This window comes from Parasteatoda tepidariorum, chromosome 5 (assembly GCF_043381705.1).
Source record: "Parasteatoda tepidariorum isolate YZ-2023 chromosome 5, CAS_Ptep_4.0, whole genome shotgun sequence".
NCBI classification, from domain to species: Eukaryota; Metazoa; Arthropoda; class Arachnida; order Araneae; family Theridiidae; genus Parasteatoda; species Parasteatoda tepidariorum.
The window spans coordinates 17,657,650-17,677,317 of NC_092208.1; the positions used below are offsets into that span (position 1 = coordinate 17,657,650).

General features: G+C 26.9%; 1 protein-coding gene across 9 annotated transcripts; it reads left to right on the top strand.

The window, feature by feature from the left end:
* The first annotated feature begins 307 nt into the window (after positions 1-307).
* On the top strand, positions 308-17,363 carry LOC107448161 (5-aminolevulinate synthase). 9 transcript variants are annotated; one of them, XM_043054698.2, is made up of 12 exons: positions 348-551; positions 2,628-2,801; positions 3,627-3,662; positions 3,975-4,043; positions 4,525-4,632; positions 6,428-6,635; positions 8,789-9,153; positions 10,017-10,181; positions 11,881-12,020; positions 12,808-12,936; positions 14,915-15,139; positions 17,199-17,363. In XM_043054698.2, the coding sequence occupies exons 1-12, from the start codon at positions 524-526 to the stop codon at positions 17,298-17,300; spliced, it is 1,749 nt and encodes a 582-aa protein (XP_042910632.1). In that variant the 5' UTR covers positions 348-523; the 3' UTR covers positions 17,301-17,363. The 9 variants fall into 9 exon arrangements, with proteins under 9 accessions (XP_071037246.1, XP_071037248.1, XP_015918761.2 ...); XM_043054695.2 differs by lacking the exon at positions 17,199-17,363 and adding an exon at positions 16,503-16,667; XM_071181144.1 differs by having other exon boundaries at positions 357-631.
* Positions 17,364-19,668: the final 2,305 nt, after the last annotated feature.

Genomic DNA, 19,668 nt, shown 5'->3' on the forward strand with positions numbered 1-19,668 from the left:
TTTTCTCGCTAATTTTATTTATTTATTTCAACCTTTGTAATGCCTTTAAAATAACTGAATCCAAGCCAAATTTATTTAAATAAATAGGTAAATAAATAACTTTTCTGATACATTTAATTCACAAAAATTATTTCTTTTTAACATCTGCTACGGAATTCGAAATTTAAACGGACTAAGCCCAATCAAAAGCGAAAACTTCTTGGTTGAAAACGAAACCTACATTACAGGTTTCTTTTCCTTTTATCCTTCAGGACAACTTTTATCCTTTTTTAGTAAAAAGGGTGGACACGTACCGCCCTCTGTCGATACGAATTTGAGACGTAAAAGTAGTTCACCCTTAGTTCACCAATTGCTTCAAGGTGAGGGCCCAATGACGTAAACAAAGACCTAGTTGCGTAACCTAAACAAGTTTTTTTGACTTTATCTCATATCGTTTATGAAGAAGGAGTATCAGCCAATAAGGATATTGCTCTATTTTAATATTTCACTTTCTTCTAATATTTAAACCCTTTAATTCTAAAGAATGTCTACTGCCACTGTGCTGAATGCGGGTAAAACATATGTTTCAAACTTGATTATCTGATTGAATTTTATTATTATTGAGACAACTGTTGATTTCAATTAATAATGAGTCAGTATTATCATTTTCATAATCATTTCTATGCTGTATGTAAATTTTAAATTCATATTTTCATTTATAATTATGATTATAGATTTAATAATATATCTTAAATACATCAATGAGCTAAACGGGAATAAATGGAATAGAAGGATGGAGGAATGGTAGGAAAGCCGTAAGCAGGAAAATTGATTTGAAACTTCCTTTTCCTATCTTAATATTTGATTGAAATTCATTTCCTTGTTAGTGATTGAACAAAAAATCATTTTCAAGATTTTAGAGTTAAATTTTTTTTATTTTCATATCAAAATCTCCCTTTTTTATCATATTTTTTATATAGCAGTAGTCAATTTTATAATCTACCTTGCAAAATTGTTTAGAAACGTGGAAACTAAACTTGTGACGTGGAAAATAAACTTGTTTTCTACTTTTCTTTTATTAATCTGTTTTTGAAGATATGGCACATAGTAAGAATTAACTATCAAAATGTTGTTAAAATTTGAAACTATTTACCTTTTTCAAAGTACAGTCTTAACTTATTGCATGACTAAAAGTTTAATTATGAATTGAATGATACTGTTGTTCCTTTTTAATCATGAATACACTGTTAACTTATTGCACAACTTAAAGTTTAATTATGAATTGAATAATATTGTTGATTAGTTTCTCAGATAGTTACTGATTGCTTGCCATCATTAATGTTTTAAAAGATGTGTATTATTACTTTGTATTTTTATCTAAATCTTTTCGAAACTTTACTAACTGAGTTACCAATAAAGATATTGTTTTGTATTTAATTTTTTAAATGCGAAGAAAAATGCTTAATAACTCTAAAAATATGATTAAATGGAACAGAAGAGTGAAGGAATGGCATTAAACCCTTTAGCGTGATAATTGATGTAAGACTGCCTTTTAAAACCAATTCAATTTTTGATTTCATTAATGTAATAATTGGACATATCAATCTGATTTGAAATATTTTAATATTTCTGTAATTTTTGCAAAGAAATCTTATTTTTCTTTTTTATTATTTATCCGCAATTAACACTCATCTTTACGATATGGTTTAATGAATTTTGTCTGTTGCTTGGAAAATAAGCTTGTTTTCAACTTTTTTTTATTAGTTTGCTACTGAACAGATGCCTTTAGCTGTAAATAAATTTAAATTTTGAAACTTTTTTTTCCTTCAAAATGTGGTGTTAATTTATTGAACATCTTCTCATCTTGCACACTTAGCTTTAATAGAAAAGTATTATAGGTTTATACTCTTAGATAATTACTACATTTTACAAGTCTAAAAAGAATTCTTTATTTATTTGCATTGTCTGTTAAGATTGTTTAAAAAAAGCTGTAAATTTTTTCTATACCTAAATTTATTAAAAACCTTCCTCTTTTAGTTGTTATACAATATATACATGTTGTGTTTAAAAAGTTTAAAATTATAAAGATTATTTTTCTTGATAAGTGTGAAGATAATTTTACTTAGATAAAAAAAATACAATTAAAATAAATAATTTTTTTCTTACTATTTTTGCTTATTTTCCTATAAGAAAAAGTCTTTATATTTGTAATTTTATTTTATTTATTTTTGTAGATCATCTTTTCTTTTATAAGAAACTATTACTCTAATTAAAATCATAGATAGGTTTATTTTCTTTTTTATGCTTAAATATATATGAAAGATTTTTCCTTTTTAATAATCTACTATGAATTTTAATTTCACATTTTGGTACTTTTCCAAATCTGCAGCATAGGCTATAGAGATGCCAATCCAAAGTCATCAGGCACAAGTAAATTCAATTTATTTTTTAGGAAGGCTATTTTTTTAAGAAATAGAAATTTATAAATGAAATAGTTACATTTACATGTGCCACCGAAATGGAAAAATACCCACATTCTTTGTGTGTTAAACTTTAAACTTATAAGTATATAGTTTTTCCTTGCTGTTATTCTTGATTAAAACTTCAATTTATTAAATTAATCTTTTGAAATCAATTTTAAATTTTAGGGAGTGTTCGCCATCTTGCTAATGTGTCTGTACGGAACTGCCCATTTCTTTCTGGGTTGAGCCCCTTATATTTGAAAAACTATGGAGCTTCGATAATGAAAATGTATGGGGATAAATGTCCTTTTATGCGACATTATGCATCTGCTTCCAACTCTGATGGTACAGGCTTTGAAGGTATTAAGTAATTCATTGCTATGCTACGTAATTTTGCATATTTTTAAAGTGAAAACTAATTTGAATATTGATTAATATTAATTAATTTAATTTTTGTCAATACAATGAAAGTATGTATTATATTTTTATAATTTATTACTGTTTATTTAAATTTATTGAATAAAAAAAAAGAAATGTGTGTTATAACATTTCTCTATCTAATTATATTTAAAGCCTACTTTTTTCTTTAAATAAAGATTTAAAAAATTTTAATGTGTTATTGGAAAAAATCTGTTAAATCTGAGGTATTGCTTTTAATGACAACTGTGTGATCCTTATTATCCAACCAAATATTAATTTTAAGAAAAACATAGGAAATTTTATAATTTTTTTCATGTTCATTAGAAAAAAACACTAAAGTTAAAACAGCAAAATTATAAAATGTAGAGCTGCAAATCAAGGGATCAGAAGGTTTAAATTTTTTCAGCAATGTTATTTTATAAGGAGAATTTTCGTTAACATGTTCACAACAAATATAGTTCAAGGGTTTTTAAAAATTAAAAATGCATGCATAATCCCTCTTCCCCCCNATTTTACTCAAGTCTCTAAAATTGTGTCAAACTGTACAGCACAGTTTTATGAAGAAAAGTAATAATTTATTTTGATGATTTATAAATTACATTATTATTATTCTGTTTTAAATATGTTTTAGTTTAATTATATCTATATAATTTTCTTTATATATACAGTTGAAGAGTTCAGTGTGAAATTGATACATTATCCATTCTTTAATTTTTATAACTGTAAACCACCTTACTTAAGACTCAATAAATGAAGTTTTTTCAGGGAATTTACATTTCGGTACTTTTTGGTTGGCCAAGCGTAAGTAAATTCAACTATTTTATTAAATTTTTTTTATTATATATATATTTTTTAATGTCTTAAAATAAATAAAAAAATTAAATGAAAAAAATAGCTGAAATTATTTGTGCCGACTAACAAAAAAAAAAACACATTTCTTTTTTAAAGATTTAGTTAGATTTTCATTAATGAATTTTTAATTAATTATCAAAAATTTCTGTTTATCATTTACTTTTCACATTAATGAGGAAATTTAGTATCCTTTTTTGTATTTTAGAAATATATATCGTAAATTTAAACATTATATTGTTTTTTCCACAATTATTCATGTAGGAACTTCGCTATTAGATGAACTACAGTCAAAAATTGTGCCGCCTCCTCAAGTAGCAGAAGAGATCAAAAGTGAGTATTTTTAAATGAATTAGTAAGTAGTAGTAGTAATCATTTGAAATCATTTAAGTTGAGTTGTGGTGGCTCAGAAGATAGAGCTCTCGTCTCCTAACAAGGTGGCCCGGTTCGAATTCCAGTGGTGGCTGAAATTCGAATTCTGCCCCCAACTTGCACCGAACTTAGTGCTGACGTAAACTATTCTCTGTGGTCGACGGATCATGGGTTTAAATCCCCTTGCCGTCAGACTAACTGTGGGAGGTTTTTGCAGTCTTCCTCTCCTCATAACGGAAATGCAAATTAGTTCCAACAAAAAGTCCTCCACTAAGGAAAATTTCTCCCAATACTTAATCCAGGAGTTCCCTTGTCTTCTGGATTGGATTAAAAATTACAAGGCTGCAGAGTTGAACAGTGTTTGGCTGTTCCACGACGGTTATAAAACCGTTTAAGTTTTCTACTGAAGTGTTTAACACTTATTTGTTTTCATTCTTTTTAGAAAAATTTCCCGTGAGCAAATGTCCTTTTATGGAGAATGAAAAGCCTACTGTGAAAGCTGTAAGCATTGATGATGCTATCAGTTCGGGAAAGAAAGAGAAACTTTCTGGTAAACTTTCTGGTTTTCTACTTCATTGTTCCTTAGTTTTGTATTCCTTTGCAGTTTGAAAAAAACTACTGTTCTCTGATTTTGTAGTTATTATATACTATAATTTATTTCACAAGTCATCACAATGTCGGAGAATTTAACACTGCTTTCAAACTTGTATAATTTCAAGTTAAATTGTCAAGGAAAAGATTCAAAATATCTAATAATTTGCATTTTATATATTACCTCAAATAGAAGAGATAATTATGAAGATTAAATATGCAATTAAAAATTTAACACATAAATAAATCTCACCTAAGAATAGTACTAAATTTTATGTATCTAAGAATACTGCTGAATTTTTATTTTATTTAATCAGACATTATTTACTAGCGTAATTATTCATCACTTTTGGAATTAATTATTCATCAGTTTTGAAAAATGGGAGATAATTTTAATTGTTTCTGACTATAGCTTCAGGCACACCAAGTCAGTGCTTCTCTTGTATTTTCTACTTCTCTTTTATTGCCAAATAGTCTGTCCTGTTTTATTGTTAACTGTCTGTTCAGCAATAAAAACATAACCATCCACTTCTAGGCTAGCGGATGCCTTCATTCTTTACTAATTTTTCTTGCACCCTTTTGTGTTTCAAAGTTTTATTTTTGTTTGTCTAGCATGTTAAAATCAAGTTAGCTGAAATTTCAAATTTTATGGAGGTTTCTGATTTTTTTTTTTTTTTTTTTTTTTTTTTTTTTTTTTTTTTTTTTTTNTTTTTTTTTTGTAAAATTTTTTACTTTACCTATCCTTGATGTATCTTTTACACATTTCTCTATCTAATTCTTTCCTTAACAACAGACCTAGACTGTTCCCATCAAGAAATCCCTAAGTTCTTTTACTCATTTAATATTGCATGATGTAAAGTAAGCTTTCCTCCTCCTCTAGTTCTTTTTTCCCCCTAGGGCCCACGTGAGAGCAACAGATGTTATTTCTTTTTTAAATTTGTTATAATTTTTCAACTAATATTAGACTTAAAGATAAGCTTCAGATGACCAATCAATAGTGAATGCAATACAAAGAAGATCTCATTTTTGTTTTCTTTAGAAACACTGCCTTAGGATCAAATTTTACATAATATTTTAAGTTCAGTTGTATGAAAAATTAGAATCATCCAAAAAAAAAGGGGGGGGGGGNAATAGAATTCATTTAAAAAGTTTATTTTTATATTTTCTACTTCCTCCTGAAAACTATAGAGACTTAAAATTAATTGCAAAGTTCAGTTTAAAATAAATTATTAATATTGATTATTAAATTTTATTGTTTTGCGACGTGTTCATAATATTAGCTTTTTAGAACATTTTCTCTGCATATAGATGTATATTCATCAATTAAAAATGGACATGCAAAGTGTAAACAAATAAATTATACGACTTCAATATCTTTGAATCCGTCCTATAAGGATGTTCATCATATTTCATCTCCAATTTAATGATTATTCCCTTAATTAAGTTTAATATTTATTCAAGATTACTTAATTGTCTATTATTTTTATACAAGAGTAACTTTATCATATTTCATAGAGCTACTTTAATTTTAAAGGCACTTGATCTATATCAACAAATCAAATTTTGTTTGCTAAATAAAAAATTAAGGAATTTAAAATAATTTTTATGAAAAGTCATGCCTTTTCTTTTATGACCATTATTTTTCACATTTTCCCACTGTTTCTGTTTCTTTCTTCTAATACTGCTGTTATGAAAAATCTTAAATTTTTGTTCATCTCACTTTTAGCATATAGTTTGAATTTTTTTCTTTTTAGATCACTTTCAATATGAAGACTTCTTTCTTGAAAAAATTGCAAAGAAAAAAGAAAACCATTCTTATCGGATTTTTAAAAAGGTTAATCGCTTAGCCAACAATTTTCCATGTGCTAATGAATACACAGATTCTAAAAAAGAGATAATCGTTTGGTGCAGCAATGACTATCTCGGGATGAGTAGTCATCCAACTGTTAGGAAAGCTGTTATGTAAGTTTGATTTTTTTTTATTGTTAAATGTTGATCCTGATAGTTAAATTTTTCTAGAAATTCTTAAATATATATATTTGTAACCAGAGCTATAAAAGATTACTTAATAATAAAAATATTTTAATTCTTAAATAAAATTTTGGTTTTATAATGTTTTTTTAAAATTATCACATTGTAATTTACTATCACAGGGAACACAAATGAATTTACCATTTGTGGTAAATTCAGCATTATAATTTGTTATACTAAAGTTTTTTTTTATATGCATAGAAACATGAACTGAGCTATTTTTATTCTTACACATTTGCTGCAATGATATTTCAGACACGTACAAATCTTTATTTTTTAAAAAAAAATTAAAACATGAATTAATTTTTATGTGTTATATGCTGAGCTTAATTGGCAATGGAATTACCTCACAATATTTTAAACTAAATAAATTAAATTAAAAAATATAACTTGAAAAATTTAATTATTTATTTTTAGTTCATTCGAAAGTATGACGATAAATTTATAATAATAAAGTATCAATTTAATTGAAAAATGCCCTAAAATGTATGAAATAAAACACAAAATGGTTTAATCACTGATAGAACTTCTCACAATTATGAAAGCAATCAATATTTGTAACCTAATTATCAGTTACTTTCACAAGATTGGAATCCCTTTAAGCAGTTGCCCCAGTTTCTGTTGTTATTCGGTTTCATTGCTTCTCTTTTTTTTTTCTGGATGTAGAAACTGGTTTTTTCTTCAGATATTACGCAATGAAATTTTGAATAGACTTTCCCCATTGATGGCATTTTTCTATTAAATTAAAAATAGATTGTGTTAAAAAAAATTCTGTTTAAATTTGATTTTAAAAAATTCTGTTAGAAATCTATTAAAATTGATTTATAAATTTTGTTATTTTTGCTGTATAATTACATATATTGCAGATTATTGGTGTGAGCTAACTTTACCCCTAATATGTGTGTCCTTACGTACCTAATTTTTTAAAAAGGGTGAAGGAACTCCTATGTAAAATTCATATTTCAAGTTCATTAAATTATTCCTAACTTTCTGAAGGCTTATGAAGATTTCCTCATCCGATAACAAACAAATACTATTCACATCACTTTTTCATATGTGGTTACAATAAGAAAGATTTTTCTTTTTATTCTTTGAGACTTTAATCAATAATTATTTCCTATAAAAAAAACTTTAACTCAATATTTTAAAATAGTTTTAAACTTTAATAATAATTTTTAAACTAAATAATGCAACACATTGTTTATGTTAACTGTGAAGATTTTTTATTTATATTCTTTATTATTATAGCCTTCTTTAGTTTATTTTCCTTTTGAGCTGGAGTTTTATTGTATGCTTAGAATATAAAACATTAAAAAGAGATCAAAGTAAAAATTTTTACTGTTAAAAAGAAATAAAAAATATTTTTCTCTTAAATATGCTTTTTTAATTACAATAATCTTGTAAGAAAAGTGATGCAAATAACTTAAGGTTCTTATATATATANATATATATACAGTTGGACCTCTTTTTAATGTAGTCGCTAAATCCCGAAAAAAAGTTCATTATATGGAAAATTCGTTAAATAGAAAATCACCTTTTGAAATACTTACACAACTCAAAACAGGTTTTAAATACATAAGCACTAGAAAAAATTAAAATTGCAATTGATACACCTTCATCTTGTAAATTATTATCTATTATTTATTTTATAAATCTTAATTATAAAAAAAATCTGCAAAGAAGGTAAGAATAGAACAAAACACTATCCAGTGTTACACTATCATGCTACATGTATTTTTCACTGAATAAAAAAGCTAAATTTTTATATATTAAAATTATTGCTGCATTTATTATAAAAGGAATTTTAAACATAAATTATCACATGCGTTCTTAATTTTAATTGCTGGTGATAAAGTCCGTTAATTTTATCCAAGTTTTTCGTTTGAAAAAGTGTTTTTTCTCATAATAGAGAGGTTTCACATTTTTTTAATGCACCAAAAACTAGTGAATTTTTATAATATAATAGTATAATATAATATATAATAAATATAAGGGGAATATATAATATAATAGTGAATTTTTATCACTGAATTTTTATTTAATTAAAAAACATTTCGATTAGAACTTTTCTGTTCTTCTTTTAGTGATGCAGTTATTGACCATGGAGCTGGTAGTGGGGGTACAAGAAATATTTCTGGTAATTCTACATCCCATGAAGAGTTGGAGAAAGAGTTGGCATCTTTACACCAAAAGGAAGCAGCTCTAATTTTTACTTCATGCTATGTTGCCAACCATTCAACGCTTTATACTTTAGCTAAACATTTGCCAAACTGCCAATTAATTAGTGATGAAGGCAATCATGCATCTATGATTCAGGGTATTAGAGACAGTGGTGTTCCTAAACACATATTCAAGCATAATGATCCTGAAGATTTGGAGAGAACGCTAAAGACTATTGATCCTAATATTCCCAAGATTGTTGCATTTGAAACAGTTCATTCCATGACAGGTATGTTCGCGAATAATTTATTCGAATAATTCTGATAAATCACCTTATTAATACTTAACCATTCTGCCTTGATCCATATCCATATTACCTTCAAGGTTTTCATTTTGTTTAAAAGAAACCTATTTCCTCGAGGACACATAAAAAAAGTTGAGGAAACTAGCTGAAATAAATTAAACTAAATTTGATCGATGAAATTGTTTAATGGTTAATTATAAATAAATGGTACAAATTTTAAACAAATAAAAGTTAATATTTTATGAAAAATTTAAAAAAAAGTACATTTACTTTTTTTTTTATAAAGTACAACTATTTTCATATTATCTGTTGTAATTTTCTGAAGAATTTGCAGATCAGTTTTGCATCAATTACTTTTGCAGATTTTTATATAATTTTTTTGAAATTCTGATATTTGAAATAAAATATTAAGTGAATTTTGAACTGCGTATTTGAATGATAACTTTTTAACTCACATGTTTGAACACAAAATCAATAATGCATTTAATCTGGAAAAGTAAAATAGAATGTTTATTTTCATACTCCAAAAACAAATTTCAACAAAATATCATCATGCCTTTGTGTGGAAATTTGCTTAAAATACTTTATCTTCCTTATTGACCTACTGCTATAGTTCGTCTTATTAAACAGTTATTTCATTTTATAGCATTCAATCAATCATTATATCAAATTATCTTCCTGTAAATAATACAAAATTGTACATATTCTCTGTTATTCTAAACAGAGAATAATTTAAATAATTCTTCTAAACTTACTAGCTTTCATCTAAACTTATTAATAATGTAGTCATTTACTTTTGCACTGCTATATTTTTATTTATGTACATATTTTTTTTATTTTATGTTCAGGTGCTGTTTGTCCTTTAGAAAAGTTATGTGATATTGCTCACAAATATGGAGCTTTAACATATGTTGATGAAGTGCATGCTGTTGGATTATATGGTCAAAATGGTGCTGGCATTGGGGAAAAAGAGGGTGTACTTCATAAAATGGATATAATTAGTGGAACTCTAGGTTAGTATGTCACTTTTTTTCCTTGAACTTAAAATAGTTCATTGAAAGTAAAGAGTTCATTTTTTTTCAAAGTGGAAATAAGAACAAATAAAACAAATTGATAAAAAAATTAAATAAAATTAGTAACACTTGTGGAAAACTTGTTTTTGATCTTCTAGATTACAATTATATACAAATTAATAAAATTTTTATTATTTCTTGGGCTTAAATTTGACAGTTAAAAGGTATATCTTATAAGTTAAGTTTTATGTTCAGGAGCTTAGACTAAGAAATAATTTTATAAAGTGTGTGATAGAAGAAATATATTTTAGGGGGGATCTATAGATTTTTATTTTTTGACAAACTGTATCACTAGATTATTTAATATTTCTTTATTTATTATTATATTACCATCCATAATTGATTTAGTTTTTACATTTAGGAAAATTATAAAGTTAATTAAAATTGAGATGGTTGTAGTTTACACTGAATAAAATTTTATCAATTCTGTTGGGAAAAAAATAATGCATTTCATATTTTGTAGTTGTACTGGTTATTTTTAGGAATGTACTACTTCATTTAAAAAGCAATCTTTTTTTAGATAAGTTTTTAATTAGTATGCAAAATATATGTATATTATTTTTTTTTATTAATAATATTAAAAAGGTAAACAGATTTGGTAAAATGTTTATTGAGTTTAAAGAACAAATAGTTTTAAAATTATACTATAGCTCTGCATAGTTTTGAAAACAACTGACAAGAGATAGTTCTGAATTATTTTCCATTTGTGTGAAAATAACATTTTCAGAACATCAATTTATCATAATCAGACAGTTAATTTATTGAATTTTTCTATAGACATTTTGTATATTTACGAATAACATCAGTTCCCAAAATTTTTTCCATGAAATTGAACAGTATTTTTATTAATTTATACATCTGAAATGGGGGAACAGACAAAATCACAGGAGAACCCACCTTGATTATCTGAAATACTAGTTAGGACCAGACTTACTTGGAAAATCTAAATATTTTGATTACAGTGGTAACATTTCAAAAGTTTTGAATCTAATTTCATCAATTTAGTCGGAAACTAGAAGGTTTTCTTAAATAACCGTGCTTTAAATTTAATGAAAGTTTTTTTTTATCAAATGAATATAATGATATTTTAACATTAACTACTAATTTTGCACCATATAATACTGCTGCTCTTTTTTTAAAAAAAAAAATTATTTACTTGTAAAAAGCAGTATTTAACAACCAGCAGTTCGTGTATTCATTCATATTCCTTTGCAAGCTTTGTAAGACTTTATTTCAATTCCATTTGCACTACTACATTATATTTTCTTACACAGATAGCATAGCATGTATCAAGTAATGATGGTCATGAATAAACGGATTAACAACAAAACTTATGGATTTCCTTAGCAAAACTAAAGCAACCCACTTCACCAACTAACAAAGCATTAACTATTAACTCACGTAAAGTGATTAATTTCATGTAGTTGTACATTACAAAAAGTTTTTTTAAGGTCTTATGTACGTAATTACTATTATTTCTACTATATTTATTTATTGAACTGAGAGACATGTTTTATGTAACTCTCATGAGAGTAATATGAGATGTCTTTCTTTATTGCACAATAATATATCTATTTTCTGTGTTTTAAACTGCTTTCTTAATCTAAGAAAACCATAATATTTTTGCTTATATTTATAGGAAAAGCATTTGGAAACATTGGTGGTTATATTGCAGGCTCTGCAAATATTGTTGATATGATTCGAAGTTATGCTGCAGGTTTTATTTTTACAACTTCTTTGCCTATTACAGTTTTACGGGGATCCTTAGCAGCTATAAAGGTAAGTTATACAAAGCAAACATTTTAAAACGCAATATAACAGATCTGAAACTCTTACAATTTTTTGTCATGCAAACTAGTGGTGCATAACCTTTTTGAGAAAAAGACCAATAATTTAAATAATTAGGCTTTTGTGGCTGTGACAATATAAAAGTCTTTTATATAATCCTAGTCCTCTGTATATCAATTAAACAAAATTTAATTACCTTATATCCTGATGTATGGGTCCAACCCCTATTTCTGATTATGCAATTTAACTAAATTTGTTAATAAAGTTTAAATTTCTTTGTTATAATTTTAGATTTTGTCAGATGTTATTAAAAAAATATTTAAAAATTTTTACTAAAATTGTTGAGTAATTCTTAAACTATTTTTTTGCCAAAAATCAGGAAATTCCATATAAATCCTTCAAGAGCCACATTTGGCTGCTAGGCAATAGGTTGTGCACCTTTTATGTGAACTTTGAACTCCTAAAAAATTTTTGCATTGGAATTGCTTAATATTCATATACAATTTCAAAGATTTAACAAAATTTTATTCGGTATCAAAATTGTTATTAAAGATTAAGGGTATCAAGGTTGTAATATAATTTTTGTCTAATGCTCTTTTGCTTTTTTAATAGTTTTTAATAGTAATTTTTGTTAAATGAAATGTCTGTAAAACGATGGGAAATAATTTTTAGCTGATTTAACAAGGAAAATTAAGTATTATGTATTATTTTCTGTTTGTATTAATTTTATATTGTTTTAGAGTTTGTATTTTAAATCTATTATTAATTTTTATTTCAGATACTGAGAAGTGATGAAGGTAGATTGTTGCGGGTAAAACATCAAGAAAATGTTAAATATCTTCGGACATCTTTGCAGAAAGCCGGAATTCCTGTTGTGCACTGCCCTAGCCATATAATTCCAGTTCATGTAATTAATTTTTTGTTTTTAGACTTTTTTTTAATTTTCAGCACTTGCTTTTGTTTTACTTCACTGAAAATAAGGGTATATTTTATTAGACAATGTTAAAAATTATATAGTTTGTTTTAATGTCAAAACACTTGAATCACTTAATGTCAATATTATAAAATGTAATACAATGTTGAATATTTTTAGCTGTTTTTAAGAATTTTTACATATGCCCTGCTCCTTTTTCACAAGATTTTCTAGGTTATATATTATTAAATGGGATATATCCTATACTATGTACTAGAAAAATATAATACAGTAGGGAACCGATTATCCGGAACGATCGGGACCATCCTATTGCGGATAACTGAATTTTCCGGTTTTCTGAATCGCTACAGAAAGCCGTTTTTTTTTATTGTTATACCCAACTAAAAAAAATATTTTTGCAAATAATCTTACAAAGAAGAAAAAACAATGAAGTAATACACTAAAGATTATTTCCAAAATGATGGTAAGGTAAACATCTTTCAAAAAAGAAAGAAGAATCCTAAAATCTTATGAGGAAAAAAAAATAAATTTTTTTTTTTAAATGGCGGGAAAATTTGTCGAATTTTGATCCGGTTTTTTGGTTTTCCGATTTCCGGATAACGGGTTCTGTACTGTATTATACTTTATTCAGATACAAGGATGCTAAGAATTGCTGATTTTACTGAATTTAATTTTGGTTACTGAAAATTTTTGTAGATTACAGAAAAATATAATTTGCCTTTTTAAATGGTTCCTTATATTTTTTCTGAATATTTTTTTCAGTTTGTTAATAACATCTTATTTCTAGTAATTGTTTAGCAATTTTGTCAAAATCCCTGTTTTAAAAATAATCTTTGTGAGACTTTCATAAATTATATTTGTTAATATTTACATGTATATATAATTTGTTTGTAGTAGTAACTAGTTGTATTACTGAATATTTTCTTTCTCTTTGCAATTATGATTAATAAAAACTGTGTTTAGTAATTATTTTTTTCATATAAAAATGCATCGTATAAAAAAATTATCAGTTACTCTGACATGTTCATTACATGTTGTGTTACTGAATGTTCTAAATTAAATAGTTATTATGTGTAGAATAAAATTAACTGATTCAATACGATTATAAAAAGTAATATTTTAAAAAGCATTGTTAATATTTGTTGAAGTGTTGCGTTTAACATTGTTTAAACAAACATTTATAAACAAATATTTTTTCTTCAGATTTATTACAAATGAATAATGAATGAGTAATATAATTAAAAGTGAAAAATATACTTATTATAATAATAATTATCAACAAAATTCTTTTTTATTCTTTAAAATTATGAAACATAAAAGTGTAAATAAAAACTGTATTATGCAAAATAATCTTTATTTACCTTTGAATGACAAAATTGTTAAGCTTTTTCATATTTCATATTTTTATTACATTATATATGTATACTACCTAAAATGTCATAAAAATAGTAAATTTTTAATAACAAAAGCATTACTTATAATTCATTGTTGGCATACATGTAAAAAAAAATAATTGAGATGGTTATTCATTCTGAGCAAAAATTTTATTTATTTTGTCATTATCGTTTGTTGCATTCCTTACTATTTTTTCCTAACATAGTTTTACATCATTGTTACTTTTTACATATATCACATCTTTTACACCTTTTCTATGTCTATAAAATTGAAATTTAAAAAAATTTTATTAAAAAAGTTTTAAATAAAAATTATTATTGAAATATAAAATATGTTAATTTTGTATTTTTATAGATTAGAAACGATCTTCTACATTTTCCCATTTTTGGAACTGCTGCATAGTTAAGAATGCAACATATTTTATTAAAGGAATTAAAAAGTGGAAAAATATGCAATGCTGATAATGGCATGACAGTGTTTTATCAAGTTTCAAATAAGGCATTAATTTTTGCAATTATTAACTGTATATCAAATTATTGTTTTGTTTTTTTTTCAGGTAGGAAATCCTTATTTTTCAACTAAAGTTAGTAATGACTTAATTGAAAGATATGGTCATTATGTTCAGGCTATAAACCATCCCACTGTTCCTGTGGGTGAGGAGAAACTTAGAATCGCCCCAACTCCTTTCCATACTGTTGATTTAATGGACAGGTTTGTGGCCGATTTAGTTGACACTTGGAAATACGTAGGATTGGAATTACGTCATGATTTCTGTAGCCAGGTAAGAATAAAATTGTTTTATATTATATGGTTATTTATAAGTAAGAGGAAATAACAGAAAAACTGCTTCCAATAAATTATAAAAATATAAGATAAAACTTTACTCATTTTTCAAATTGTAAACAAAATGGACATTTTAAAATTATAATAGTGATCTTGAATATTTTTAAAATTACTTTTCATGTATTCCCTTATTTATTAGTTTGAACAACTCTTTCGAAAAAGTAATATTTTTTTAATAGTTTTAAGGCATGGTTGAATGGTTCAACTACTTTTTATATGGCTACTTCTTATATTTAATTCAGTCTTATAATAACTAGAGTTTGCCCATACATTGCACATAGATAACTGCTAAACAACAATATCTGTTCAAAAAATAAAGCTAGCATAAATAAAAAACAAAGAGTAAGGTTGAATATTCCGGTTTAAGTTTTTTCCTGACTTTTTAAGTTTTGGCCATCAGCATTAAAAAATTTTAAAAAATTCTACTAGGGAAGTCCAAAAAATAAAATGTAGGAATTTTTTTTTAAATATTTCGTCCCGCAGTGGACTGATCGATAAGACACCTTTCCCAGCAGATCACCGAAGTCAAGCATCACTGGCTGCGGTCAGCGTGCGGGTGGGTGACCACTTGTATCAGTCTGCGTAGGGACCAAGGATGTGCGGTATGGGTCCTTTTTAAACTGTTCTACCGTAAAGTGCTCGACTTCATGTGCAGGTGTCGAATTACCGAAGCGGGGTGCCATCCCCTCTGCAGAGGATCAAAATTGTGATGGTATGTCTTCGGATCATCCTCAGGGATGCTTCCCAGACCGTCGCCAATAGCCCATTGTGCAGCTCTAGTGTGACGTAAATTAACTACAACAACAACTTTCAATATTTCATGCTAATAATTTCACATGGAGGGATTGAAAATATAGCAAAATAATCCATAAAATATTAGCGCCATCTGTAACAAAAAAACGACTTGTCAATTGGTAAAGTAATTCAAAAGATAGTAAGGAAAATTTAATCTGTAATGGTGGTTTTTAACAATGGAATTTCGTATTTTTGATATTGCTCTTGCGATCGAACTTAATGACACCGGAAAGTGGTAATTGTTTACAAATTACCCCATTAGAATTTGCTAAATTTGAAAAAAAAAAACACAATTCAAATCAGTGCTCCCCAATCTCGAGTTATTAACGAACATACATACAGACTGATTTTCACTTTCATATATAGAGAGAGGTGTAATTATTTTCTACTTACTCTTTCTTTATTTTCTGTTATTTTAACAGAAAATATAATTATTTATCGTTGCTCATTTTTTTTTTCTTTTAAATTCTCTAAAAATATTTTAAATTTTGTTTTTTGTTTTTTAGGAGTGTGACTATTGCAAGAAGCCTCTTTACTTTGAAGCCATGGAATCAAGAGTCTATCCTTGCGGAGGATTGGGTGAATGTCCTCAAATTGCAGTCCATTAAAATATACATTTTATATATTGTTGAAAAATGAGATATATATAAATAAATAGATTTTATGACTTAGTTGCGTCTACTTTGTCTTTTTAAATTTTATCATCCCCTACAATCACAAGTAAGAAATGCACTAAGTCTTTATTTTTGGGTTTTCTATTGATCGTTTTTGGGACTCGTTTATTTACGTATTAAGGTAGGGTAAACCAACCAGTGAAGGAACACTTCATATATATTGATTAAAAATAAGAATTTGAAAGTTTTTCTTTAGATTGATTGGTAACAATAGCNAACAATGGAATTTCGTATTTTCGATATTGCTCTTGCAATCGAACTTAATGACCTTGGAAAGTGGTGATTGTTTACAAATTACCCCATTTTGAAAAAAAACACAATCCAAATCAGTGCTCCCGATCTCGAAGTATTAACGATCATACATACAGACTGACTTTCGCTTTTATGTATAGAGAGAGATGTAATTATTTTCTACTTACTCTTTCTTTATTTTCTGTTATTTTAACAGAAAATGTAATTCTGTATTGTTGCTCATTTTTTTTCTTTTAAATTCTCTAAAAATATTTAAAATTTTTTTTTGTTTTTTAGGAGTGTGACTATTGCAAGAAGCCTCTTTATTTTGAAGCCATGGAATCAAGAGTCTATCCTTGCGGAGGATTGGGCGAATGTCCTCAAATTGCAGTCCATTAAAATATACATTTTATATATTGTTGAAAAATGAGATATATATAAATAAATAGATTTTATGACTTAGTTGTGTCTACTTTGTCTTTTTAAATTTTATCATCCCCTACAATCACAAGTAAGAAATGCACTAAGTCTTTATTTTTGGGTTTTCTATTGATCGTTTTTGGGACTCGTTTATTTACGTATTAAGGTAGGGTAAACCAACCAGTGAAGGAACACTTCATATATATTGATTAAAAATAAGAATTTGAAAGTTTTTCTTTAGATTGATTGGTAACAATAGCTTACTGCCAAACAATAGGAAGTCATCTAGCAATGTTCTGGATTACCTGGTCAAATAGACTTCTCTGGAAAATTTTTTGAATTTTTTATTATCCCTGCAACACCTTGTTTCTTTGAAAAAATTATATAAGGTGAGTGTTTGTATTTATATGTTTGAAGTGTAATTAATTGCATGTAATAGTTTTATTTTTCTCACTGTGAAAAAGAGAATTCAAAATATAGTTATTGAAGTTACATTTTTTTTTAACCATCATAGCATAATAAAGTACTGAGATAAGGGGGTGTTTATTCACTGGATCGCCAAACGATGAAAAACCAGTTTAGGAACAAGTGTTCCTTTACTGGGTTTTTTTCTAAGTTAATGAAAATAAGAGATAAACTTTAATTATCATGTACCTTTAGTGATGTTCTGCATCAAAAGTATGTTAAAGATACGAAAAACAACTTCTAACCAGTGAGGGAACAGGCATGTTCCTTTACTGGGCATAGATTTCCCAGTGAATGAACAGTATGTGTTAATATGTTGACACTTTAATTTTCAATTCATGATTACAAAAAAAAAGTTAACATTTTCCAAGTATTTATATGTTATAATTTCAAGAATAGGCTTGTTTTTAAACATTTGTATGGCTTATAAATTCATAAAGAGCATTAAAAAATAACCAAAATTATGTGTTCATTCACTGGTAAGAGTTGTTCCTTCACTTGGTCTTCTTACTACTTGTTATTTGAACCTTTAAAACAATATTATGTAAGTTCTTTACCATTTTTTTGCATAATTTGCAATTAGTAACAAATATGTTGACCCTGTCATTTAACTAAAATTACGAATTTTGAAATTAATATGATATTTTAAAAGGCAAGCTTAAGTGTTCCTTCACTGGTTAGTTTACCCTATACAGAAAGACATCGTCCATATAATCGTTTTTCACCGACATATTTTATCAACTTTATAAATCTGACTTCAAGAATTAGAGACTCTCTCAAACTCTTAGAATAACAAAAGACACAGTTTAAAAAATGATTAGACTGTCGATCAGATATTTTTCAAATTCACGCAACACTGTTCAGCTTTGAGCCATAAGATGTCGTTTAAATTGAGTATGGGCGAACTACGGTTCACAGGACAGCTTTGCCTACTTTAAAGTTTTAACTGACCCACAAATTATTTCAAGCAGTTGTCTTTAAAAATTTATAAATATAAGAATTTCTCTCACCTGCAACATATCACGTACAAGAAAAATAGGAATATTTTCATCATAATTAGACAAGTATTTTCAACTGTGAATTATTAGAAACGATAGTATCACTTCTCAGAGTTAGCACATTGCAGTTCGAACTTGATTGCAAGGAACTTTTAAAAGTGCAGTTTCATTTACATCTGCTTTGCTTTACATTTAAAGGGTTCGTTATAAAACAATGATAAGCTGCTTTTTCAATAATGGTATGCGTTGTGAAAAATATAAGAAGGTAGACAAAATTTCCTTGTTTCTAAGCACTATTCGTTGGTTCTAGGCTAGTCTGACGAAGTTAAGACATAAAATAACTTTAGTAAAGAATAAATAACATATGTTTATTCTTCTGAGTTACACTCATGTCCATAAATTAAGAATAATGCCAGCTCCAGCTAATAAAGATTAAGAAACAAAACAAGTGTGACTTATTTATAAGCCCATTTAATAAACAAAACAAAGTTGGTGTATGTATGATACCATTCATAAAAACTAAAATTTTTGAACCTTATTTCATATGCATCGAGTTAGTCTGGTTGGTAGAACGCTGTACTCGTGTTCGTGAGAACGGGAGTTCGAATCCTGCCAGTCGAAGAATCCCCATGTATGAAATGGTGCACGTAGAAATCTGTCGCGGTCACTAAGTCCAAGTTCCTATAACAAATCAATATCTCTGAGGGTACTGAATTATTGATCGTTCTCTCGTTCAGGTCAAATCTGCGGGTGGAAGAAAGATGAGTGAATGACTCCTCTCTGTGAAACGGGTTGTGACGTACGTGTGTGGCAAAATCGTATTCTTGGCCATAGATGGCGACACTGAAGCGTATCCTCTGCTTTTAAAATTTGCTTGATTTCAA